Raw genomic sequence first — 27,722 nt, forward strand, 5'->3', positions numbered from 1 at the left:
GCAATTGATTGATTAATGGGCTAGACACACTAATTGGTTAATTGAGTATTTACTGATGACTTTTTATGTGTGTAGCGTGCTAAGTGCTACATAGAATAGCACTTTTTATCATTCTTATCATGAATGATCACTTGTAAGACGTATTACAAATTATTTATTAATAGTGATAAAGTGCCAAAGTTTGCAAGTGCTTGGTTTTTTTTCAATGTAAATTGATCATATTCAAGATCACATATATAATAACACCCCTCTCATTCCAACTCACTAGGTTTCGGTTTTTTCCCTTTACCTTTTATTGGAGTATAATATTTTCACCAACTTTTTATTATGCTTTCTTTAGTGGGGGAGAAATTAGTGGAAATATGGATATTGTGGCTGAAAACTGCATAATTCCAGGTATACCCAAGGGGGTAGGTCATATATGAGAGTTTTATTCTTATGTGTATCATGGAGTAAATAAGGTGACCTGCTATTACAGAAAGATTTTTTATTTCCTTTTTTAATATTTATTTATTTTGGCTGTACTGGGTCTTTGTTGTAGCACATGGACTTTCTCTAGTTGGTGGTGTGAGGGCTCTCCAGTTGCTGACCATGGGCTTAGTTGCCCCGAGACATGCAGGATCTTAGTTCCCTGACCAGGGATTGAACCTGTATCTTCTGCATTAGAAGGTGGATTCCTAATCACTGGACCACTAGGAAAGTCCCTGCAAAGAGGTTTTTGAGAAAATGCTTTCAGTTCAGTTCAGTCCCTCCATCGTGTCCGACTCTTTGCGACCCCATGAATTGCAGCACGCCAGGCCTCCCTGTCTGTCATCAGCTCCCGGAGCTTACTCAAACTCATGTCCATCGAGTTGGTGATGCCATTCAGCCATCTCATCCTCTATCATCCCCTTCTCCTCCTGCCCCCAATCCTTCCCAGCATTAGGGTCTTTTCCAATGAGTCAACTCTTCGCATGAGGTAGCCAAAGTACCAGAGTTTCAGCTTCAGCATCAGTCCTTCCAATGAACACCCAGGACTGACCTTCTTTAGGATGGACTGGTTGGATCTTCTTGCTTTAAGAAGTTTAAAATTGAAGAGCTATAAAACAGACTGATTCAACTGTAATAGAAGTTCTGAGGAGTGCTATCATTTTAGGTAGAAACGGTAGGAAGACGTTTCATGTAGGAAGTGGGACTTTGGAGGATAGAGGGAGGGGAAAAAGGAGCATACTGGAAATGGGGACAGGTGTGGTGAGAAAGGAAAATACTCCAGGTGAAATGAATAGCATGAGTCAGTCATGGGGGCTGTGAGGAAAGGAAGTCACAGTGGGAGTGATGGGAACTAAGCTTGGGTAGCTGGGTCACATGATGCAGCCCTTGGAGGCCAGGTGGAGGAGTTTGAGTTGGGTGCAGGGAAACTTTGCACTTCTTGAACAGTAAGTAGAATGACAAGATGAAGGTGGTTTTTCAGGAAGATTCATAGCCGATACAAGGTGAATAATAGGTAGGTGTTAGTGAAGGAGAGTAAGCTGTATGTCAAAATGACCAGATTCATTTCTGTCAGCATGGATTTGCTTCAGGTTGATTTCTTATAGGTAACAAAATGTTTATGGCAAACTATTTTATTTGCCTCAGAAAAATTGCTGTTGCGGTATACAGTGGAATTTCATTCTTATTTTTGCAATGGAGCAGAAGTGGATAAGGAAGGCAGTTCTTGACTCTTATCCAGGGGTGTTCAGTGTCTGAGTATGTAAAAAAGTGTCACTTGTGAGGTGGTCTTGTGAACTTATTTAAAAGGGCATAATGACTTTTGTCTGTTGGCAGGCAAATGACAGTTTCATTTAGAGCTGGGAAGTGTCGCCACTCTGTCTCAGTGCTGCTCTGAACAGTCTGCTTGAAATCATCACAACTTGGATTGAGTCACTAGTTTGGACTACTTTTGAAACATATTGTAATGTTTATGCCTATCAAATAAAAGAATGTTCCTAAAATACTTTGTAAAAGGGTGTATGTAGTATTGGAAATGTACAGAATGGCCATTAGTCATATTTCCTAGGAAATTGTCTTGTTTTAACCCTTAAACTTTATTAGTTAAGCACAGTTAAAGTCTGTATTTGATATAATTTTGTCTTGACTGATATTCATGTACAAAGAAGAACTTTCTAAAGGATTTAAACATGCTTACACTTCATTTAGGTCTCTTCTGACCAAAAGTAGTAGTGATGTATTTTTAGATCACAAGCCCTCATATTTAGCTTTTGTCATTGCTTTGATCTTGAGCACTCTGAATAATTTGTGACGAAATCTGAATTTTCAAACACTCTTCTTGGTGAAAGTGGCCAGCACATCTTTTTAAAGTATTAATTCTTTGATTAATACTCTGTGCACTTTGCTTCTCTGGGGCTAATGTGTGATTCTAATTTTTTTTTTTTTCCCAAGTTTTTTTGTGATCCTTCCCATTGTTGCTTTAGAAGATTTTTGTCACTTAACATAGATGACCAAGTAGCTGTGAGATAATCATTCACATCTGCCAGCTGATTTGTTGCACCTTTGACCTAGAGCAAGCACTCAGACTTTAAATAGTTCACCTTTGAACTTGCCATATTAAACATAGTTGAGTACTACTTGTTTTTCATAGACTTTCTCAAACAAAAATGATTTAAGTTTTGAGTCTTCTCAGTTAGTGAACTCTGAGTATTTTATTAACTCGTGGGAGAGTTCTAAACATGTTGGCAGGGATTTAACCCTTATTTTACTTTGTATATGTTAATAATTAAGAAGTAAACAAATAATACTTTAAACATGTGATACTTTGGTTTCCATTGCCAACAGACTAGTCATAGTAACATGACTGAAGAAAATTCAAGGGGCCAAGGGAACTCACATTTATTGAGTGTGTATTATTGGGTGAGGTACTTATGTATTTTTATTTTCTCATGTAATTCTGAGAACACCAACTTCAAAGTATTAATACATTCATTTTATAGATAAGAAAACTAAGGTTTGACAAACATTAACTCACCCAAGTTTGCTCATGTAAATGGAAGAACATGTTTCCTATTGATGGTCTTGTGGTGTCCAAGTGCATATTCTTTCCATAATCTGACTTCCAAGAAGTCATGTAGTCCACCCCTCTCTTTTTCAGGCAGTAATAGCTTTACGGGCTCTCCTGGTGGCTCAGATGGTAAAGAATCTGCCTGCAATGCAGGAGACTCTGGTTGGATCCCTGGGTTGGGAAGATCTCCTGGAAAAGGGAATGACTACCCACTCTAGTATTCTTGCCTAGAGAACCATGGACAGAGGAGCCTGGCAAGCTATAGTCCAGGGGTCACAAAGTTTGGGGTCCCAAAAAGTCAGACACGACTGAGTGACTTTCACATTTTCCTTTTTTTTTTTTAAATTAACTTTATACCACTCTGAGGACAACTATTTACAGTTTTCCTAAGTATTTCCAAAGGAGGAATTTTACAGATGTAGTTTTTGATGTCCTGCACACACAGTTCTTAACCTATATAGAAGTTAAAGTCATAATATTTTAAAATTAAAAAGAATCATAGAGATTATTTAATCCAACTGCTTTATTATATAGATGAATTGAGGCCACTGGCTGCCCCAATACTGCCCTGCAGAAACAGAAACACTAAAAGTAATTAGTGACCAGACTTCCCTTAATTATTACCTTCACTATTGCTATAAAGGTCCATTCTCAAATTAAGACGTTCGCAAAATTAGCTTTTTTTTTCTCCATCTACTTAAAATCTTTATTGTTCTTTTCTTAGTAGATGCAAGAGAACCTTATAAAAATAGTTCTATTTCTGTTATGGGCAATATGCATAAAAACGAGACAAGATTTATTTATAAAATAATATTCAGAAACTATATCTGGAGGATAATTGCTTTGTGTATGTATTTTTTGTGCTACAAAATAAAATGCCTTTGAAATGCATATATAAATAATGTAAATAAATTTTAGCTATGGAAAATAAATAAAATTCCAACATTAACAATTGAAAAAAAATAGCTCTATTTCTTGAGTACCTTTTATGAGCTGGTACTTTGTTTTGTTATTTAATCCACCTCATCTTGCAGAGGAGGAAGCTGAGACTCAAGAGTAGTTCCCAGTAATTTGTTGAAAGTTACCCAGTACATAAATGGCAGAGTTAAGATTCAAACCCTAAACTATCTGACTCCCAGGCTTGTACTCAATCTAGCATGCTAAGACTGTTTCTTGCTCTTCCTTATAAGAATCTCTCCTCATAACATATTAGTTATTGTGAGGCTTAAATGAGTGAGAATATGTAATAATACCTGAAAAAATTTTTTTCATGATTATTAGCTTCCTTCTTGAACTTCTCGATCTTTTTTTCTCAATCATTTTCTCCAAATAAACTCAGTTACTTTTTAAGCTTTTTTCATAGAAGAGTCTCCTCTAATTTATTCCCCTGTAGTAATACCTTTTTTAAAAATAAAAGTCATGATTGCTTGTTTTTATTTAATACTTTTTCTGTATCTGCTAAGATAATCATGCAGTTTTTATCCTTTACTCTGTAAGATGGTCTTTGGTCTACTCCATAAATATCAGTTTTTCCGATGGTGACCTGTATATGCATTTCTTCTTCTTTTTTGGCCACTCTGCATGACTTGCTGGATCTTAGTTCCCCGGCCAGGAATCAAACCTAGGCCCCAGCAGTCAAAGTATGAAGTCCTAATCACTGGACCCCCAGGGAATTATCCCACCTGTGCATTTCTGAGATAAACACTATGTGATTGTGATTTAGAAAAGAAATTGCAGTGCTAAATTCAACTTTAATATTTTTAAAAGGCTTTGCTTCTTAGTTCATGAGGGGTCTTGATCTGTAATTTTCTTTTGTTATTCTATTTCTTACCCTGTTTGTTATCAAGGTTATTTTAGTCTCATAAAATAAGATTTCTAGTCTTTGAAACATTTTATATAACAAAAGGATTGTCTATTCTTGAAAGTTTGGCAAAACTTGCTTCTAAAACTTTCTCTGGGTCTGGTGTCCTTTAGAGGAAGAAATTGGATTACTCTTTCAGATTCCTTTTATTATCTAACTCAGGTTTTAAATTCATTTTGAGTTAGCTTTAACAATCTGATTCTTTTGTAAGAAATTATCCATTACGTCTATCCTTTTTTGTTCAGTATTGTTTACTTCTGCTTTTTTTCTTATCACTCTTATGGGGGGGATTTATATTTTATTATTTTTTCCCAAAGTCTTTTTCATTAAATTCTGCTCTTATATTAATTATTTAGTTAAGTTTATTATATGAATATCTTATTTTCAATATTCTGTCTTTATGTTCAGTATTTCTTGTTTTTAATAAATATATTTTGAGCTCTCAGTTTTGCTCTAAGTCTGACTACAAGTTTGTAAACAGCTTATAGGTACTTCTGCTGCTGCTGCTGCATCGCTTCAGTCGTGTCCGACTCTGTGCAACCCCATAGACAGCAGCCCACCAGGCTCCCCCGTCCCTGGGATTCTCCAGGCCAGAATACTGGAGGGGGTAGCCTTTCCCTTCTCCAGGGGTTGTTCCCAACCCAGGGATCGAACCCAGGTCTCCCGCATTGCAGGCGGATTCTTGACCAGCTGAGCCACAAGGGAAGCCCGCTTCTATATAGTAGTTCAGCCCTAACTATTTTGTAATTTTGATGTGAATTCCTCTTATGTATGTGTATTATTTAGTAGTACATTTAAAAATTCTTTTTACTACAGGCATACTTCAGAGATTGTGGGTTCAGTTCCAGATTACTGCAGTATTTACAATAAAGCAAGTCACATGAATTTTTTTGTTTCCCAGTGTATATAAAAGTCATTTACACTATAGAGTGTTAATTGTGCAATAACATTATGTTTTAAAAAAAGCAATGTACATACCTCAGTTTAAAAATATTACTAAAAAGTACCAAAGCAATTACAGTAATAACATCAAAGTTCACCATAACAAATATAATAATGATGAAAAATCTTGAAACATTGTTAGAATTATCAAAATGTGACACAGAGACATGAAGTAAGCAAATGATGTTGAAAAAATGGTGCCTATAGTTTTGTTCAACACAGAGCTGCCACAAACCTTCCAATTTGTAAAAAACACAGTATCTGCTAAATGCAGTGAATTGAAGCACAGTAAAATGAGATATGCCTGTATCTTTTGATTGTTATATTTCTGATTTAATTGCTTTTGCCCAGCAGTCAAGATGTATTATTGATTCTTTGAAATTCTGTGACATAATAAGTGGTCAGTGTCGGTAAGTGTACTGTGTGTGTTTAAAAAGAAAGTGTATTTTCTTCTGCTTGGGTATAGAGTTCTCTTTTTATCAATTAGACCAACATATAAATATTATTGATTTGACTTGTTATATAGTCTTACTGTAGATCATAAATTGTTTATGATTAAGGTCTGTTGAAATCTACAATAATTGTAGATTTGTCAGTTTTCCTCATAATTGTCAATTTTAACTTTATATATTTCAAAGCAGTATTATTTAGTCGTTATAAGCTTATGATTCTCTGGGTCCTAAATTATGTTCATTATTTTGTTACTATCCTTTTTTAAGAATGACTGTGGCTTGATGTTAAGCCTACTGTTGACTTTTATTTCCAGATTTTGTTCCTTTTTTCTTTTTTAAACCACATCTTAGATTTTGTCAGTTTTCTTCATAAGTAAAAATATTTTCTTATTGTGTCTGTGCTCAGTTGTGTCTGACTCTTTGCAACCCCATGGACTGTAAACTGCCAGGCTCCTCTGTCCACGGGATTATCCCAGCAGGAATACTGGGGTGGATTGCCATTTCTTCCTCAAAGGGATCTTCTCAATCCAGGGGTTGAACCCACTGGATTCTCCTGCATTAGCAGGCTGGTTCTTTACCACTGAACCACCTAGGAATCTCTTATTGTGTCTATTCCACTTCATTTGTGTTTAGGTATTTACACCTCTGCTGTGTCATTACATCAGCAGTCATTACATTCTGCCGTAGAATAGTGATTGTTAACTTTTTTCAGCATAAGCCCTTCAAGTGATAATGGTAAAACTATTACTAGTTAATTAAGAATATATAAGAATATTCTTATATATTATATAAGAATATTCTTATATATTATATAAGAATATATATTATTAATGTATACTATATAATAATATTATATAATATATAAGAATAATATAAGAATATATAAGAATATTACAATGAATTTATAATGTTTTAAAGTAGATTTTGATTTTATTTATCATGACAACATCAACATACATTTGAAAACTACTAGTATCTGTAAGACACACTTATTTCTATGTTATCTGTTTCTGCTGTAACCCTAGCATGAGATGGAGGAAAGACCAGAGGAGCTGATGGACCTGTAAACAGCAGTGTTCTTGATTAAACCTTGCAGGCTCTGAATCTCCTCTTCCTTCACAGATGCTAGATTTGAACGGGAGGTGAAAGAAGGTGGGGAGAAAGACTAGGACTAGTCATTCAGGCTTTAAAAGATACAAAAGGTAGTGACTCATACTGTCTTTCAAATAACCTGCCACCAAGACTTGAGGAGGATGTAACTTGGGCAGCAGTGACACTTCAAACCTTCCCATCCCCACCATGCTGCTTCTCCTTCAGTTATCTCTGGGCTTTGGTTTTGTTTGAAGGGTAAGTCGAAACTGGCTACATAGCCTTCTAATATCATTTGAAATAAAAGAATTTAGTGAGCCTTTGATGTTTATGGGTGTTTCAGCTCTGTTATCTCAATGTACATGTTCTAGCAAAAAAAGTTTGGTGTTGCCCTTAAAGGGTTTTGAATTTTTTCAGTATGACTCATGACTCGTTGTGGTTTTTAATTTTAGTCAAAATTACTGTCACTGTGTTAGGTAAGGAAAGGAATGATTTGTGGATAAGCCCTGTAGGATCTTTAAATCTAGGAGCCCAGGGTTGGAACAATGTGTTAACCATGCAGTGTACACATGGGTCAGTTGATGCTGGGCATTTGCTACTTGAGCCAGATTAGAGTTTATCATTGTACTCAGTGTTCCTGACTCCCTCCTAAAAACTGTAACTGCTTGTGGCCTTCACTCAGGTTTCTGGATGACTAATGGCTAAGGCTCCCTGACCTTTCTCAAAATGGCAATGCCAGGAGCAAAGCATATTGGTTTGTCCTGGGTTGCCACAGAATGAGTCTAGCTTTTGCTATTTTAAAGTAACATTTGTGCCAAATGGTGAGTATATAAGAGAATATTTTCACATATTTCCCTGAGTCTTTTGAGATCTATATATATATTGTTATCATTTCCTAAAAATTTTATGTATATGCACAAAAGATATGAGGATAGAATGGGTTGATTAGAGGCCGTACTTCCTGTTTGAGGGGTGCTAGAAAGACTGCACTCTCAGTTGCTTATGCCTGGAATTTCTTTAGAGCTCATTCATCAGGTTAACAGTTTAAATGCTTGAATACCTAGGAAAGGGAGGCTCTTTGAGGCATCAGCAGTCATTTTTACTGATCTTGGATTAGGTTCTAAATTTAGGAAAGCTTACCCCTTACTCTCAACCCCGGGCCTCTCACCCAGGCCTTATATTTGTGAAGGGCCTGGTCTTCAATATTTTCTTCAAATGATACCATGTATATAGGCCCAGAGTAAAAAAGGGAGTCTTAAAAGAAAATTTATCATGCAATTAAAATTAAAATTAAAATTAAAAAATTAAAAAATTAAAAAATTAAAATTAAAAATCATGCTTACCCCTTACTCTCAACCCCGGGCCTCTCACCCAGGCCTTATATTTGTGAAGGGCCTGGTCTTCAATATTTTCTTCAAATGATACCATGTATATAGGCCCAGAGTAAAAAAGGGAGTCTTAAAAGAAAATTTATCATGCAATTAAAATTACTCAATGTAAAGACTTAAATATTCCACTATGTTTATAACCTTGTTTTGGCATTTCTTTATTTTTATAAATGATGGGTTTCTGAAACTTGGAAGTGATGTGGCCCTTTCATGATCTCCGAGAGACCCTGCCCAGATAAGAAGGGAGGGGAGGTCTGAACATGCATTAAGAAGACAGCAGGAATAGCCTGGCCAGTTGATTTTGCCTGTGAGGTCATTATGCCAGGGTCAGCCTGGTTGGAAATGGTCATGTTGGGTGCCAGGGCTACAGTGGCGGAAACCTCATCCACCAGCTGACTGTGTTCTTTCTTCCTCCCACCTGTTTCCTTCCCATCTACCAAGTGTTGTCTGTGCTTCGAGTGATCGGATGTGCTTGTGATCTGACCAGCTCTCTCTCTCGAGAGGACAGGTCCCAAGATGTAAATACCTGCTCCCTTGGATGTGCTCCAGGCTAATCCGACTTCCATGAAATCATATTTTCAGGTGTTCTGCTCCACAGCACTGCAGTCTTTAGCAAGCAGAACACATTTTTTGTAATAGTGTTTATAAGCTAAGTGACTGTACTGTCTAAGGTTAGGTTTTATTCAAATAGTGAATTTGATATGGGATAGTTTCCACCACCCCTCAACATGTGTTTTAGGGGTGGGGTGAAAGTTTAACTTGCTGAGTGTTTTAGAGAGCTTCCTGGTTTAAAGTTATGGAGCAATATATGTCTAAATAGGCCCATTAGACTCTCTCCTTTAGGGAGGCATACCTTGTTTTATTGCATTTAACTTCATTGTGCTTTGCAGATATTGTGTTTTTCACAAAGGTTTTTGGGAACCCTGCATTGTCAGATGGTGGTTAGCATTTTTTTTTTTAAGTGATAAAGTATTTTAAAATTAAAGTATGTAGTTTTTCTTCTGGGAATCATGCTATTGCATACTTAATAGACTACAATAGAGTATAAACATAACTTTTATATGTGCTGGAAAAGCAAAACATTTTGTGTGTCTCACTTTATTGTGATATTTGCTTTATTTTGGTGGTCTGGAACCAAACCCTCGATATCTCCAATGTGTGCTTGTATTATTTTTTCCAGCTCTCTTTCTCTCCCTTCCTCATTTAAATCAGTGAGCTGGAATATAATTGATTTTGACAGAGTGGCTTCAGGGCGAGGGATTTACCTGTCCTTTGTAGTAGTTAACTGCCCTTCCCTAGTCAAAGCAGGTCTACTGCAAATGTTTATTATTGTTCACAGAAAGGACACTTGACTGTGTCCCTGTGAGAGAGTGAGAGAGAGTGAGACACACACACAGAGAAAGAAAGACAGGGAGGGAGAGAAGGTGATGGGGAGAATATTATTCCGTGGGAAAAACAACTCAAAGAGATGCTACTAGGAGAATTGTCATTATAAGTAGTGCTGAGCTTCTGAGGGCAGGAGCACCTTTTTCTATCACAACTCTTGTAATCTCTCAGTTAAAGAAAGAAGACTACTTCTACTTTTGTATGCCCTCAGCATGAGCTGGGCATACTTCTAAATACTAATTCTTATTTTTTTATTTATATGCCTCGTCTTACCAAGGCGGTAACCCCTTAAAAGTAGGGACTTAAAAAAAAGTCTAGGGAATTCCCTAGCAGTCTAGTGGTTAGGACTTGATCCTTTCAATGCTGTGGGCCCGTGTTCAATCCCTGGTTGGGGAACTAAGATTCTGCAAGCTGTATAGGGCACCTTCCTTGCAATCTAGTTCTAGGACTCATGTAGCATGTAATAGGTCGTCAATATGTTAGAAGAACAAATATATGAAAGAATTAAACTAAAGGAATTTAAGATTAGTAACTCACTTCTTTGATGATGCTGTGAAAGTGCCGCACTCAATATGCCTGCAAATTTGGAAAACTCAGCAGTGGCCACAGGACTGGAAAAGGTCAGTCTTCATTCCAGTCCCTAAGAAAAGCAATGCCAAAGAATGCTTAAACTACCACACGATTGCACTCACCTCACACGCTAGCGAAGTAATGCTCAAAATTCTCCAAGACAGGCTTCAACAGTACGTGAACTGTGAACTTCCAGATGTTCACATTGGATTTGGGACAGGCAGAGGAACAAGAAATCAAATTGCCAACATCTGCTGGATCATCGAAAAAGCAAGAGAGTTTCGGAAAAACATCTATTTCTGCTTTATTGACTATGCCAAAGCCTTTGACTGTGTGGATCACAAAAACTATGGAAAATTCTTCAAGAGGTGGGAATACTAGACCACCTGACCTGCCTCCTGAGAAATCTGTATGCAGGTCAAGAAGCAACAGTTAGAACTGGATGTAGAACAACAGACTGGTTCCAAATCTGGAAAGGAGTACGTCAAGGCTGTATATTGTCACCCGGCTTATTTATCTTATATGCAGAGTACATCATGTGAAATGCTGGGCTGGATGAAACACAAGCTGGAATCAAGATTGCTGGGAGAAATATCAATAACCTCAGATATGCAGATGACACCACCCTTATGGCAGAAAGCAAAGAGGAACTAAAGAGCCTCTTGATGAAAGTAAGAGAGGAGAGTAAAAAAGTTGGCTTAAAACTCAACATTCAGAAAGCTAAGATCATAGCATCTAGTCCCATCACTTCATGGCAAATAGATGGGGAAACAGTGGAAACAGTGACAGACTTTATTTTTGGGGGCTTTGAAATCACTGCAGATGATGACTGCAGCCTTGAAATTAAAAGACACTTGCTCCTTGGAAGAAAAGTTATGACCAACCTAGACAGCATATTAAAAAGCAGAGACATTACTTTGCCAACAAAGGTCCATCTAGTCAAAGCTATGGTTTTTCCAGTAGTCATGTACGGGTGTGAGAGTTGGACTATAAAGAAAGCTGAGTGCCGAAGAATTGATGCTTTTGAACTGTGGTGTTGGAGAAGACTCTTGAGAGTCCCTTGGACTGCAAGGAGATCAAACCAGTCAATCCTAAATGAAATCAATCCTGAATATTCATGGAAGGACTGGTGCTGAAGCTGAAACTCCAATAATTTGGCCACCTGATGCAAAAAAACTGACTCATTTGAAAAAATCCTGATTATGGGAAAGATTGAAGGCGTGAGGAGAAGGGGATGACCAAGGATGAGATGGTTGGATGGCATCACCGACTCAATGGACATGAGTTTAAGTAGGCTCCGGGAGTTGGTGATGGACAGAGAGTCTTGGCATGCTGTAGTCCACGGGGTCGCAAAGAGTTGGACATGACTGAGCCACTGAACTGAACTGAACTCACTTCTGGATGCAGTCTAGAAGAATCTTTAAAAATGTCTTGTGGCAATGAATCTTTATAATATCTAGATCTGTTTTTCTCTTATTTTTCTTAAATAAAAAAATTCAAAAAACATTCAGCATAATTTAAAACATCTTGATTAGTGATAATTGAAATCACATGGAACTGAATAGTTGGAACCTTTCCATCTCTTAAATGATATGGTATTATATCATGTAGTAATTTTATGAAGAATGGACTTGAGGGTTATGAGTGGGTCCTGTGAGGCTGTCATTGGTTCATTGATCTAAAGCAGAAGAGCTTTCTACTAATTTAGATTGAAGACTCAAAGGCAGAGAGAAGCCTTAAAATGTGTTAGCTGATTGATTTAAAGTAGCTAACTCATTATGATTAATATATAGTCAAGATTTATTTTTTTTAATTTTATAATTATTTAGGAAATAGACCTTGTCCCTACTGTCATTCTCTAAAATGCTTTTTAAAAAAGATTTGTATTAAAAAGCAGATCACTTTAAGAAGCCAGGCAGGTTGAATGTTTAAATAAAATCTCATTTTCCACAGACAAGACAGACTCCTTCCTGTTTCTGCCTACAGGTTAGTCATGGTGGGATTTGTTTGGCTTTATGAATCTCATTAAATTTTAATGTACAGATCAGATGTCTTATTGTAGGTAAAAGGAAAGGATGCAGTGTCTGTTTTGGCCCTATCATTTTACCACACAAGGGAACCATTAGTGGAGAATCAAATTGATTCCTGTAAAGCTTTTCCATTTCATCTTTTTTTTTTCATGTTTCCTTTCTCCATGATGGTTATTCCTTTCATTTATTTTTTGCTTTTTCCAAATTTGAAACACTTGTGCAGAAACTGTCTTTTCAAATAGGTGTAGTAGAGTAGTTCCATTCTGTGGTGTTTATGTTTGTTTGCTATAATTTCATCAAAGTTCATGTTAACCTAGAAATAAGTTTGTGACCTTTTAAAGTTCATGATTTTGAGGGCCAGATGATTTCATGATATCCTATACTTGAAAAAAATCCATTCATTCATTCAACAAATGTTCATTGAGTATTTACTGAATATTTCTTATGTGTCAGGGATTGTACCCTGTGAATACAGGAAAGATAAGGTCCTTGATCTTGCTGAACTTACACTCTTGTGGGAGATAGGAAAAACAAAGCCAGGAGGGTTTATGTCTCATGTGAACACATAAGAGAGACACTTATAGATTTGGGTAGGTTTCCTGAAGGAAGAGTCGTTTAAAAGCAGCACCTAGTCATTTGTCAACACTACCTTCTGGGTAAACTGTGTCCTCAAATTTTGAAGAGCACGTGTGTGTGCTCTCTTGTTCCTTTGCTTTGTTGCCACCGAGAAAGCAGTGTGGGTCACCAGCAGCTCTACTGGAGCCATTAGAGAAAATTTGGCCAGGGTTCTTGCTCTTGCTGGTCTACTCAAACCAGCGGGGTCTGATCTGGAAATACGAACTCAAGATGTGCAGCCAGTACTTGAAGGACATGAGCTTCATTAACTTGGCCTAAATGAACTCCCTTTAATGGATTATCCAGCACATGTACCATATGCAGAAACAATACTAGCTCTTTGTATATAAAATAAAAGTTTGAAAAAAAAAAAAAAAGCAGCACCTAAGAGAATAAATAGGGGTTAGTCAAGCAAAAGAGGGGAGAGAGAAAGAGGCGTTTCAGCTAGAAGGAATGGCTGTTAAAAAAATAAAACAAACAAACCTTGAAGCAGATGGCCAGTGCTCTTCAACTAGTGGTCTTTAGTAAGCACCTGACTATTCCTAAAGTGAAAGTCGCTCAGTCGTGTCCAACTCTGCGACCCCATGGACTATGCAGTCCATGGAATTCTCTAGGCCAGAATACTGGAGTGGGTAGCCTTTCCCTTCCCCAAGGGCTCTTCCCAACCCAGGGATTGAACCCAGGTCTCCTGCACTGCAGGCAGATTCTTTACCAGCTGAGCCATAGAGGAAGCCTGACTATTCCTAAAGGACTTTTGAAATTCTTTGAATACTTTTGAATACCTTGAATATTTCAAATTTAACTTTGAAATAACTTTAAATATTTATTTAATCAGATATTTAATTATTTTAAATTTAAATATTTTATTTTTTTTATTTTTTATTTTTTTAGTCCTACCACTTTATTGCTACCAGCCCATCTCCCTCCACCCTCGTGCACACATGCTTAGTCATGTAACCCCATGGACTGCAGCCCCCCAGGCTCCTCTGTCCATGGACTTTTCCAGGCAAGAATACTGGAGTGGGTTGCCATTTCCTTCTCCATTAAATATTTTTAAATCATGAGTTTAGTTGCAAAGCATGTATTTTCTGCCATATTATGTATTTTGTACACATCTCAAATGTTGCCGTGTTAATTTAACTCTAATTTGTGGAAAACACTTGATACAATATTTTCAAAACCAGTACTCATTGTCTAACTAGTCAGCCAAATCAGATATACTTTTTTTGAACTTCGTGTCTTAAAAAGTTCTTGCTTTAGCCAGTCAATTATCTTTTAGAGATTTAAAAATAAGAAAAAAAAGTGCTTTTATATTTATCCACATAGGTACCATTTTGTGCTCTTCATTTATTTCTGTAAATCCAAACTTTTGTCTGGTATAATTTTCTTCCTGAAGGACTTCCTTCAACTTTTTTTATAGTTCAAGTCTGCTGGGTGATGAATTCTTTTAACTTTTGCATAGCTGGAGAAGTCTTTATTTTGCCTTAATTTTTGAAATATTTTCTTTGTATCTACCCAAAGTTCTTTCAGTGCTTTGCTCCACTCTTCTCTGGCTTGTATTGTTTCCAATGAGAAGTCTGTTGTTATTCTTATCTTTGTTTCTCTATAATATAAAGCGTCTCATTTTTCTCTGGCTGCTTTTAGTATTTTCTCTTCATTATTGGTTTTAAGCAACTTCTTATGATGTAGCTTGTTGTGAGTCCTTTGATGTTTTTTGTCCTTGGGGTTTATGAAGCTTTTTGAACTTCGTGCTTTATTGTTTTCATTAAATTTGAAAAATTTGTAGCTATTTTTTCTTCAAATTTTTTTCCTGTCCCTTTTTCTCTCCTTTGAGGACTTCAGTTACACACACGTAGGCTGCTTGGAATTGTGCCACAACTCATAGATGCTCTGCTCATTTTAAGTTTTGTTTTCTCCTATTTTAAATAATTTTCATTGCTATGACTTCAGTTTCAATAATCTTCATGCAAAAAAGAAAAAAGAAAAAAAAATCTTTGTGCTATATCTTATCTAGTAGTAATCTATCCAGTGTGGTTTTGTATCTCAGATGCATCTCTAGTTGATCTATTTGAGTATTTTTTTTAATATATAATTTTCATTTATCTACTCAGTCTCTCCTTTAGCTTTTGAGCATATGAAATACATAGTAACTATTTTAACCTTCTTGTCTACTAATTCTGTCATCTATGTCATTTCTGGGTTGGTTTTGAATGATTCTTTTTTCTCTTCATAATAGGTAGTATTTTCATGTGTTTTTGTATGCATAGTGAATTTCAGTTGGATGCCAGTGTCCTGTTACTCTCACAACAAGCACAATACAAATGCTTTGTTTTACAGTTCTGGAGGTCTAAAGTCCAGGTTAGCAGAGTTGGTTCCTTCTGGAGATTTTAGGAAAGGATTCATTTCCTTGCCTTTTCCAGCCGCTAGACATTGTCCGAATTCCTTGATTTATAGCCCCATGTCACTCCAACCTCTTACTTCTATTATATCTCTTTTTGGTTCTGTTTTCAGATCATAGTGAGATAATACCTTCAACGTGTTGATGAAATAGTGATCAACCAGAATTCTGTACTACTGAAATAGCCTTTGAAGAATGAAGACAAAGTAGGCATTTTCAAACAAATCAAAATGAATACATTTTGTCACTAGCAGGCTCATAAAGACACATCTAAAATATAAGGATGTGTGTGTATGTGCTCAGTCGTGTCCGACTCCTTGCAACCCCTGGACTGTACCCCACGAAGCTCCTCTGACCATGCGATTTTCCAGGCAAGAATAATGGAGTGGGTTGCCATTTCCTCCTCCAGGGAAAATCTTCCTGACCCGGGAATCAAACCCAAGTCTCCTGTGTCTCCTGCATTGGCAGGTGGATTTTTTTTTTCACCACTGAGCCACCTTTGATCCAAAAATATAAGGATACAGAGAGTTAAAGTTATATCCAATTAAATACAATAGTCAAAGAAAGCTGGTTTACAATATTAATATCAGCAAAAACATTATTGGAGATATAGAGAGGTGTTGCCTAATGATTTATAGGTTCAAATTATAAGAAAGATATAATAATTGCAAATTTATATGTACCTAATAAGCTAGCTTCAGTAAAACAAAAGTAGAATTGCAAGGGGATATGTACAAATCTGTTGTTCTGGTGGGATTTTTTATCACTCAGTAACTGATAGATAAAACAGACCAAAAAAATATCAGCAGACATATAGAAGATTTGAACAGCACAGTTAACAAGCTTAAGTTAATGAATATATAAAATAATTCACCTAAAAATTAAGAGCAAACTTATTCTTTTCAAGCACACAGAAAATTATACCCTTTAATATTACTAATTGTATGTTACATAAGTATCATCTCAAAGTATTGAGATTTATTAATTTTGGTCTGTCATATTGGTGAAGATACCTAAGTTTGATTATACATTGAGTTGTTGAGACTGTGAGGAAACAGGTACATTGTGGTGGAAATGTAAATTGATAATTTCTGTGGACGGCAATATAGCAGTGTTTGTCAAAACTATTAATGTCCACACCTATGACTCAGCATTTCCATTTCTAGATAGTATTCTACAGATATATACATTTAAAAATGATACTTTTGGGGAAATGCCTAGTGATCCAGTGAATTAGGACTTGGTTTTCGTTCATTTCAGTTCAGTTGCTCAGTCATGTCCGACTCTTTGTGACCCCATGAACTGCAGCATGCCAGGCCTCCCTGTCCATCACCAACTCTCAGAGTCTACCCAAACCTATGTCCATTGAGTCAGTGATGCCATCCAACAATCTCATCCTCTGTCGTCCCCTTCTCCTCCTGCCCTCAAAGTTTCCCAGCATCAGGGTCTTTTCAAATGAGTCAGCTCTTCACATCAGCTCTTCACAAACTCCTAACTATTGGAGTTTCAGCTTCAACATTAGTCCTACCAATGAACACCCAGGACTGATCTCTTTTAGGATGGACTGGTTGGATCTCCATACAGTCCAAGGGACTCTCAAGAGTCTTCTCCAACACCACAGTTCAAAAGCATTAATTCTTCAGCGTTTAGCTTTCTTTATAGTCCAGCTCTTAACATCCATACATGACTACTGGAAAAATCATAACCTTGACTAGATGGACCTTTGTTGACAAAGTAATGTCTCTGCTTTTTAATATGCTATCTAGGTTGGTCACAACTTTCCTTCCAAGGAGTAAGCGTCTTTTAATTTCATGGCTGCAGTCACCATCTGCAGTGATTTTGGAGCCCCAGAAAATAAAGTCAGCCACTGTTTCCACTGTTTCCCCATCTATTTGCCATGAAGTGATGGGACCAGATGCCATGATCTTAGTTTTCTGAATGTTGAGCTTTAAGCCAACTTTTTACTGTCCTCTTTCACTTTCATCAAGAGGCTCTTTAGTTCTTCTTCACTTTCTGCCATAAGGGTAGTGTCATCTGCACATCTGAGGTTAATGATATTTCTCCCAGCAATCTTGATTCCAGCTTGTGCTTCATCCAGCCGAGCGTTTCTCATGATGTACTCTGCATATAAGTTAAATAAGCAGGGTGGCAATATACAGCCTTGACGTACTCCTTTTCCTATTTGGAACCAGTCTGTTGTTCTATGTCCAGTTCTAACTGTTGTTTCCTGACCTGCATACAAGTTTCTCAAGAGGCAGGTCAGATGGTCTGGTATTCCCATCTCCCTCAGAATTTTCCAGTTTATTGTGATCCACACAGTCAAAGGCTTTGGCATAGTCAATAAAGCAAAGTAGGTGTTTTTCTGAAACTCTCTTGCTTTTTTGATGATCCAGCGGATGTTGGCAATTTGATTTCTGGTTCCTCTGCCTTTTCTAAATCCAGCTTGAACATCTGGAAGTTCACGGTTCACATATTGCTGAAGCCTGTCTTGGAGAATTTTGAGCATTACTTTACTAGCGTGTGAGATGGGTGCAATTGTGTGGTAGTTTGAACATTCTTTGACATTGCCTTTCTTTGGGGTTGGAATGAAAACTGACCTGTTCCAGTTGTGTGGCCACTGCTGAGTTTTCCAAATTTGCAGACATATTGAGTGCAGCACTTTCACAGCATCATTTTTAAGGATTTGAAATAACTCAACTGGAATTCCATCACCTCCACTAGCTTTGTTTGTAGTGATGCTTTCTAAGGCCCACCTGACTTCATATTCCGGGATGTCTGGCTCTAGGTGAGTGTGAGTGATCACACCATTGTGATTATCTGGGTCATGAAGATCTTTTTTTGTACAGTTCTTCTGTGTATTCTTGCCACCTCTTCTTAATGTCTTCTGCTTCTGTTAGGTCCATACCATTTCTGTCCTTTATCGAGCCCATCTGTGCATGAAATGTTCCCTTGATATCTCTGATTTTCTTGAAGAGATCTCTGATTTTTCCCATTCTATTGTTTGCCTCTATTTCTTTGCATTGATCGCTGAGGAAGGCTTTCTTATCTCTCCTTGCTATTCTTTGGAACTCTGCATTCGAATGGGTATATCTTTCCTTTTCTCCTTTGCTTTTCACTTCTCTTCTTCTCACAGCTATTTGTAAGGCCTCCTCAGACAGCCATTTTGCTTTTTTGCATTTCTTTTTCTGAGCCCAAATTCAATCCTTGGTCAGGAGACTAATATCTTGGAAGCTGCACAGCATGACTAACAACAGAAAAGATGTTTATTCAAGGTGGTTCATTGCAGCAAGCTAGTAAATTATAGACTTACGGAGCTGTGTAAAGAATAGGGAGGTTCTTTGGATACTTGTATTAGAACATCTGCAAGTTAAATTAAGTGAAAAAATCAGAATGCAGAGAGTATGCATAGTATGATCGTAATTATATTAAAAAAATGGAAGTCTGTGTTTTTTTTTGTGCATAAAGTATCTTTTTTATTGAAGAATACAGAGGAAATGGGTAACATTGGTTGCAAGTAGATGGAATTTGAATGCTTAGGAGATAGTGGAGGGAAGAAAAATTTTCACTGCCTTAGGGTTTTATATATGTGTATATCTTTTTGTCATATGTATATATATATATATTATATAATTTCAAATTAAATTTTAATTTTTAATTAAAAAATTTTAACTAAATATAACCAGTCATCTAAGATTGTTGATCAAAAGCCACGTCAGTGAGGTCTTGCTCTTTGTTGATATTTATAATGTGCTGCCTTATGGCTCTGGTGTTTGTGAGTTACTGGAGTATGCTTCTTGAAAGTTAGTGTTTTTTGCATCTTTATATACATACTTATAGTGTCCATAGCCGAATGCTTTTTATGTAGTTGAAATTGATATGTTGATTTAATTCTGTTTATTAACAGTGCAAGACTGCCTTGTACTTGTGGAATTTTACATTATTTCATTTGATCCTCAGAACTGCCTGTGGAGTGGGCTTTTATTTACGTGGGACATTTTTTTGTGTGTTTTCAAATAAGAATGTGTAATTTTGGCTAAATATTCTAATTTAAAGTAATTTATTGCATGTGTTTGTAAGTTACTCTGTGATAACATAATGCATTTATTGAGTATGGGATTAGAAGAAATGATCCAATAGGTCCTTTTCACCTCTGAGTAGAAGAATAGTTGAATGAACGAATACATGTTAGTAGTACAAGAGGATCAAGGCGAATATTTGCTTTATGCATTTTGGGTTCCTTTTTAAAATGATCTCCCACCTCCAAAAGACACCTGACTTCACTGATCAGGTCATCCATGTTATTAAACTAAATTATATTAAACTATTAATTACTGGTTATTAATGCCAGTGACATTTTATTTAACACCACTGTTTTATAGGGCTGTTTTCAAACAGTCTAGTTTGTCAAACAAATCTATTTGACTAGATGAATAAAAAATTTGTACATTACCTCATACTTTTTCTTTGTGTTTCTTCCTATTCCTTTGGTTCATCTGATTATCATTTTTTTCATTTAGCACAGTGCTTTGGTATTTTTTTTTCAGATGTCGAATCTGAAACTGTTGTCAGTGTCTTTTAATGGCAGTGTGTATAGGGTGAATAGTAAGGAAACAGAGGAGTTACAGAGATATAACCACCCAAAGTAAAAGGTCCAGAACTTCTTTTTATTATGTTTTGTAGTCAGGAAATAATGAAGAACAAAGGCTTAATGCAGTGAGTGAATGAATGTGCTGCCCTTAATTGCCAATTTTAAAAGCTGGAAACTCTTGTCTCTTTTCCATATAGGAAAAAAATGTGAATTTATTTCCATTTACATCCATTGAATTTGCATGTGATATTCTTCTGCTTGGTTCTGCCAGTGAGTTAACTCCATGTTCCTCCCCACAGGGTGGAGAATGCTTGTACCAAGCTTGTCCAAGCAGCCCAGATGCTTCAGTCAGACCCTTACTCAGTGCCTGCTCGAGATTATCTAATTGATGGGTCAAGAGGCATCCTCTCCGGCACATCAGACTTGCTCCTCACATTCGACGAGGCTGAGGTAAGGCACCCCGAGGCCCAAGCACACCTCTTCCTGACAAAAAGCCCAGTCTTAATGATAATAATGGAGGATTGAGGATTGTTTAGGATGAGAAAACGTTGACTAGCTACACATCTGAATCACTGTGTTTTCTACTTATCGTTAACACAATTGATTGAATACTCTGAAATATATTTTCAGGTTCGTAAAATTATTAGAGTTTGCAAAGGAATTTTGGAATATCTTACAGTGGCAGAGGTGGTAGAAACTATGGAAGATTTGGTCACTTACACGAAGAATCTTGGACCAGGTTAGTCATATGCTACTTTTATAATAAAATGTTCTATGAATTGTCCTTGGTTGATCAAGAGGAAAGAAGCACTCCTGCCTGCTTTTTTTGTGGAAGGTAGGTAATGATGCTTTGGATTTTTAGTTGTCTCTGCTCTCTTGATGGAGCTGACTCTGTGCTTCTACTGAAGAGAAATCATTGTCTCTGAAAGCTGAATCTGCTTTCTGCAAATCCTGGCCCTGTCTAATGAACTGAACTAGACATTGCAAATGTTGCTGGAGAATGTAGGAAATACTTTTCTATTACTGCAATGCTTAAGGCCACCCTGAATCCTGACCTCTTCATTCCACATTATACAGCATTCCTTCACTGTCTGTCTACCAGCTGGCCTGAGCTCTCTGTGACCTCTTAGCTTGCTAATTAGCCCGCCTGCTATTATGGATTCATGCCCTTGCCCAAGACTGCATAATATAATCAGACCTAGAAGGAGAGAAGAGCTTCTGTAACTAAATCTCTGATTGTATAGTCATCTGAGAATTAAATATTCAAAATACATGAACAGATACCAGCTTTTGGTGTTATAGACATATAACATGAATTTGAGGCTCCTTAAAGTATAAATGAGATTAATGATAAGACATATTAGATATTTAATTTGTTAGTATTAAGGATCACATATCATTTTATAAAATTCTTTTTTCTTACATAGAATGATATTTAATTAATAGTATTTTCTAGAGGTTCCAGTGCAGTCATTCTGTAAACTTAACGGCAGTTAAGAATTTCTCTGAGCTATCATTGAAGATCACTGAGAAGTACCCTTTAAACTTGTTCCTAGCACTATGAAGAAATCTTATTTCTTCAGATGAAATCTAATGCAAAATCTCAACATATAAAAGACAAAAATGGAGCCAGTGTGGATCAAGCAGGGGTATCCCCACCTGTCTATCTCCTTTTGGGTACCCCTTGAGAATCTGTGAAATTACTTAAGAAATTTTAAGAGCAGTTTGAAAATCAAAGTAGTAGAGACTCACATAACACCCTTGAATAATAACCAAAGTAAACAAAAATTTCTAGCAGGCCAACTCTGAAATATCAGATTGTTTCAAATGCTGTCATCACCATAATTACATTTGTAACATTTTTTTTGTGTTTTTTATTATGAAAGTGTGACCCCTCCTTATTTTGGGCAAATTGGAAAGTAGAGAAAAATTTAAAGATGAAAACAAAACATGTTATTGTAACTCTTAAGACTTTTTTCAGCTGCTAGATTCTCAGTACAGACACACCTCATTTTATTGTGCTTCACTTTCTTGTGTTTCACACACACTACATTCTTACAAATTGAAGGTTTGTGGCAACCCTATCTCAAGCAAGTTATTTGGTGCCATTTTTCTATTTCATGTCTCTGGTCATATTTTGGTAATTCTCACAATATTTAAAATTTTTTCATTATTATTTTATTAGTTATGGTGACCTGTGGTCACTGATATTCGATGTTACTATTGAAAAGATCATGATTCATTGAAAGCTTAGATGATAGTTGGCGTTTTTTTAGCAATAAAGTATTTTTAAATTAGGGTATGTACATTATGTTTTTAGACAGTGTTATTGCATTCTTAATAGACTACAGTATAGTGGAGATATAACTTTTATATTCTCTGGGAAACCCAAACATTCCTGTGACTCACTTTATTGTGATATTCACTTTGTTGCAGTGGTTTGGAACTGAATCCACAGTATCTCTGAGGCGTGCCTGTAGTAGGCTCACATGAGGTTCTTATACATATAGGCTCAGTGGCCAGGTACATGACATGAAAGCTGGCATGGAAGCCAGGCAAGGTATTCTCCTGCTCACCACTTGTGAATTGTTTCTTTTCAAATATATATTTATTAATTTCAACAGTTTAAATGTATTTGTGAATGTATGTCAAATGTGTGAAAATTATGTCACATTTAGGATTTATATTTATTAAATTAATTTTAATGAGAAGAATACATTTGCTTTAAGTTAGAACTGTTCTGCAAAATTCAATGTCATAAATGATAGAGTTCAGTGATAGTATGTGTGTTTAAATAAGTGGGCAATTTGGACTTTCATAGTAATTCATGGTGGATATAGGCTCAGAAAGCCTGACTCTGGATTGTTTCACTGCTCACCCTGTACAATTTATTCCCTGTGCCCCAGGAATGACTAAGATGGCCAAGATGATTGACGAGAGGCAGCAGGAACTGACTCACCAGGAGCATCGAGTGATGTTGGTGAACTCAATGAACACTGTGAAGGAGTTGCTGCCAGTTCTCATTTCAGGTATTTTCTGTCTGTACCTTATCTTACAGAAGAAAAAAAAAGTGTTTATATGTTCTAAACTCTGGTGTTCATTTTCTTTTCTGTTTAGTTGCATGTCCTTCAGCCTGGGTAAAAATGCAGCTGGTTAGCTAAGAGCCAGGATTCATTTTCTTTAATGCTCTCCTCCTGCTCTTTGTGTGACACTGCCCTCCTAGTGCCTACGACTGTTCTCTTCAAGTTCTAACAGGCTCCTGTTCTTCTCGAGGCGCTCTAGTTTTGGAAGTATGGATCTTGACCCCTTTATTTGTACTTGGGAAAAAAATTAGGAGCTGAAATAGATCTAGAACACTACATAGTAGAGAAGTGAGTCCACAACCCTTTCCTCGCTCTTCACTATGTTGAAGAGCTGATGGTCTGTACCAACTAGGATCACCTTCCCTTTGGGCAGAGCCCAGAAATGCAAACATGACGGCTGCTCTTTCAACTAGCAAAAGAGAATTGTGCTTATTAAGAGTCTAGTATGTATCAGGTATCTCTAGTATATATCACATATCTCGTGGTTTATGTAAATTTTCTTAGTCAAGTTATGTGTTAGTTGGTTTAACTCTTAAGAGGGTTTCTTTATTTTCAAAATCTTTTAAGGCATGTCACTGTAACCCCCCAGCTACTGCCTTCTTGCTTTGTCATTTTTCATGTTGTGACTAAAATAGGAGATGTGAGTGTAAGAGTTCAGAAAGCCCTTATATAAACTAGAAAATAAAAAATTGTAAATAGAGTCTTAAAGTCTTCTCAAAAATATGTTTTTTGAGGCCAACTGTTCTATGTGGCAGAAAGGCTGTTGGGGAAAATCTTTCTAATCTGGGTAACTCAATAAAATGTTGCTCTTTGTTTTATAATTTTATTATGTTTATGAGAAGATTTATGTTTATGAGTTTATGAGAAGATCTTTTTTCCCCAATGTTTTGTTATTATTTTCTTCTTTACTTGTAGGGGTTAGATAGTCCTTCCTGTATGTTAAGAGAAATAATGGAAGATGAACTCAACCCTGGGATCTTCCACTGGGATTGAGGCAGCAGCATACTTTGGTTACAGTTTAACTGACTTTTTACCTTGTCCCATTAGGTTTGTGTTAGATGGGACCAGTGTTGGGCCTGAGATGTGACTCGGGATCTTCAGTGCATGCATGTTAAATTAGTTCCCTGATGATGATGTGGTGATGCTCTTGTACCTTCAGTTTTCTTTGCAGTGAAGGTTGCTGATATTGGAATTTTAATAGCAGACTTGCAGTGTTTATTTTCATATTCTTTTTAAGACCTTAGAAGCCCAAAACATGTTCAAAGTGTGAAGCATCTTGTGTGACTATTGTAATACAGCAAGATTACATTCCAAACTTAGTTTCTGATCTTTTGTTTATTTTTACAGCTATGAAGATTTTTGTAACAACTAAAAACTCCAAAAACCAAGGAATTGAAGAAGCTTTGAAAAATCGCAATTTTACTGTAGAAAAGATGAGCGCTGAAATTAATGAGATCATTCGTGTATTACAACTCACTTCCTGGGACGAAGATGCCTGGGCCAGCAAGGTAGGTGTTATTGGGGAAGAAATAAGCAAAATCCCCAATTCTCCCCTCTTGGGGGTGTGATTGTCTCACATTTTATCTTGTAATTTCGTGCAGCATTAGACTACTTAGATATTATGAAAGTAATTTCTTCTTTATTTTTATTTCATGAATTACTTGCTGCTTTTGCACTTTTCCTTTGTTTTCAGGTAGAACAAATAAATAGGTATGTGGGGTGAATGTTGGTTGAAAGCTGAGATGTGTAGCTTTTCTATCAAACCGGAGTCTCATTTATTGAGTTGGTGGAGGAGTTCTGCTGTGGTGTATACTCCCCTGGGTAGGAGCCCTGCCTTTCACGTGGGTGGTTGTTGCTAGGTTACTAAGTAAGATACAGAATATGCCTACGGCTGAATTTTATGGAAAACTTTTCTTAATCGGCTTTTGACCCAGAGAAATCTACAAAAGAAAATGTAGGCATTTCTAGGTGTGTCCCTTTATCATTCCATTTTCCCTAAAGAAAGCTTCACTGAAATATTAGTTTTCACATTGTCTGTTAGTTTGAGGGGTCCCTTTCCCCTTGGTCTATAATTTCCTGTTGGACTCCACAAGGGCTGGTGGATTCCTCCGGGACCCCAGCAGCAGCGGTTTGAGGTGCTGCTGCTCTGGTCTGCTTCTCCATGTTTAGTGATCAGAACAGAGACACTTCTGTTATCGGAGCCCAAGATGCAGGCAGTGGGGGAACCCACTGTCTCTAGGACCCAGCTTCCCCTACTGTGTGGACCCAAATGTTATCTCCAGGGCCACCCAGCAGGCTGGTAGCAGACTGCAGAGGGGATTTTGTTGTATGATTTCCACTGGGTGTCCAGTAGGGCTCTGTTTGTCCTCTAGGACACCTAAAAGTTAAGGTTGAAGCTAGGCCTAAAATTATGAATTCTGTCTCTTTTGTTGCCCAGGAAGTTAAACTAAATGTGTAGGAGAAATTAGTTAGATTATCTTAACCATGGATTTGTTTTCAGAGGCATGAAATTATTGAACAAGTCCTGAGACTATATTTTAAACCCATATGGTAAAATCATATAAAGTCTTTGATATTTTACTTAATTTTGCTTTTGCATGTTTGACAACTTTCACTTCCCTGTTATGACTTCTTTATGCATCTTTTTTTTGTTCTCTTGTTTGTTTTACTCTTTTTCTCACGTTTAGAAGGTAAGCTTTCTCTTGCCCTCTAGTTTCTTTCTTGCTTAAAAAGAGAAAAAGCATGTCTGTGAGGTTTTCTTGTGCTGTGTGCCATGCCTTATTCCGTGTGCCGGTGTGTAACACTGTGCTCGATTATGCGTCAGAATGTGACTTAATATGGAACTTGGGGCTGTGCTGGGCAGACTGTTTAGCTCAAAAGGAGCTGTTTTTTGGGGGGAAGCAAGAGGAAAGACATTAGTATGGGATGTCAGGCTTTCTATATTTGGTGGGTGCCTTCCTCTCTTTGGGGACTTCCCTGGTGGCTCAGTGGTAAAGGATCCCCCTACCAGTTCAGGAAATATGGGTTCAGTCACTGGGTTGGGAAGATCTCCTGGGGAAGGAAATGGCAATCCACTCCAATATTCTTGCCTGGGAAATCTCATGGACAGAGGAGCCTGGTGGGCCATAATCCATGGGGTCACAAAGAGTTGGACACGACTGAGCAACTAAACAATTCCTCTCGTTGAGCAGGCTCCTGGGAACTGCTTTGACCTGGTCATTCCCGCTGACTTCTTTTGAGGGGCAGATTTCCCCATGTGGGTGACCCCTAAGTTATCTGTGGATCCTGCTCTTAGCAAAGGAAACTTCCAGCTGATGCCATCTCTGTATTTGTCTCTTGTGCCAGTTTCCTTTGCAGGCTCTGGAATTTGGCTTTTGGAGATGGCATCATTGAGGTTTTAAGCCATAATGAAAATAGGTAGGCTAGAGAGTCTCAATGAGGCACCTGTCCTTCACAGTAATCCAAGCCTGCAGAATCAAAAGGAAAAAGTCAGGTGTACCTCAAGTTTTTCCTAGTTTCAGTCCCTGGCTCACTGCATGTTCTGCTGTCTGAGCTGTGAATCAGCCATCATTCCCCATGACCTCATGTTCCCCTAACCTAATCTCTTTCCTTATTCTCTCCCCTTTGCTTCTAGCAGATGAGAAATAGTAAAAAATGAGGAGCAGGCACTGCAACCATCATGTTTCTATTTTCAGAGGGGAAAAGTCATCCATCAATTAGTAAATAAGTCACTGAGCTTTACTTTGTGAAAGTCTGAGAGCTGCTTCTTTAAAGACCAAAACCAAAACCGTGGTCAGTTGAGGTTTTCAGGAGGAAGATTAGGCACTTGGGGGCATATACAAGGGACATAGACCTGGTTCCCACTGTGTACAGTCTAATAGCCATCTCAGTTTTATGCTGATCTGGAAGGAATCAGACTGTTAGGATACTGTAAAACTATCAGAATAAAAGGAAATAAATAAAATTAGCTCAGCCAAAAGAAGCTTAAGTACAAAATGACGTCAGAATGAGCAATGAATATTTATTTTTTAACTTCCTTTTGCTTTTGTTATACATTTACCTGATTCAAAAATCAAAATGCTATAAAAAGATATATATGACATAGCTGACTCTCATTCCAATCCCTTTCCACTCTATCTCCCTTACCCCCTAAGAGTAATTGTTTTTATTAGTTGCAAGAATATTTAGAAAAAAATTTTACCCTGAAAATGGAAATAGGTAACTAGGGTTTTAATTATTTTTCAGTTCAGTAGCATTATGCATCTTTCATTGCTCACCTGTAAGCA

At 37.1% G+C, this 27,722-nt stretch overlaps 1 protein-coding gene across 4 annotated transcripts in view; it reads left to right on the plus strand.

The window, feature by feature from the left end:
* VCL (vinculin) overlaps positions 1-27,722 on the plus strand; it is a 108,363-nt gene that overhangs the window by 44,394 nt on the left and 36,247 nt on the right. For all 4 annotated transcript variants that reach the window (XM_043925024.1, XM_043925025.1, XM_043925026.1 and 1 more), the window contains exons 3-6: positions 20,653-20,803; positions 20,984-21,092; positions 23,260-23,382; positions 24,784-24,944. In XM_043925024.1, the coding sequence (XP_043780959.1) occupies positions 20,653-20,803; positions 20,984-21,092; positions 23,260-23,382; positions 24,784-24,944 (544 nt within the window). The remainder of the gene's footprint in view (positions 1-20,652; positions 20,804-20,983; positions 21,093-23,259; positions 23,383-24,783; positions 24,945-27,722) is intronic.

Source organism: Cervus elaphus, chromosome 15 (genome assembly GCF_910594005.1).
Source record: "Cervus elaphus chromosome 15, mCerEla1.1, whole genome shotgun sequence".
NCBI lineage: Eukaryota > Metazoa > Chordata > Mammalia > Artiodactyla > Cervidae > Cervus > Cervus elaphus.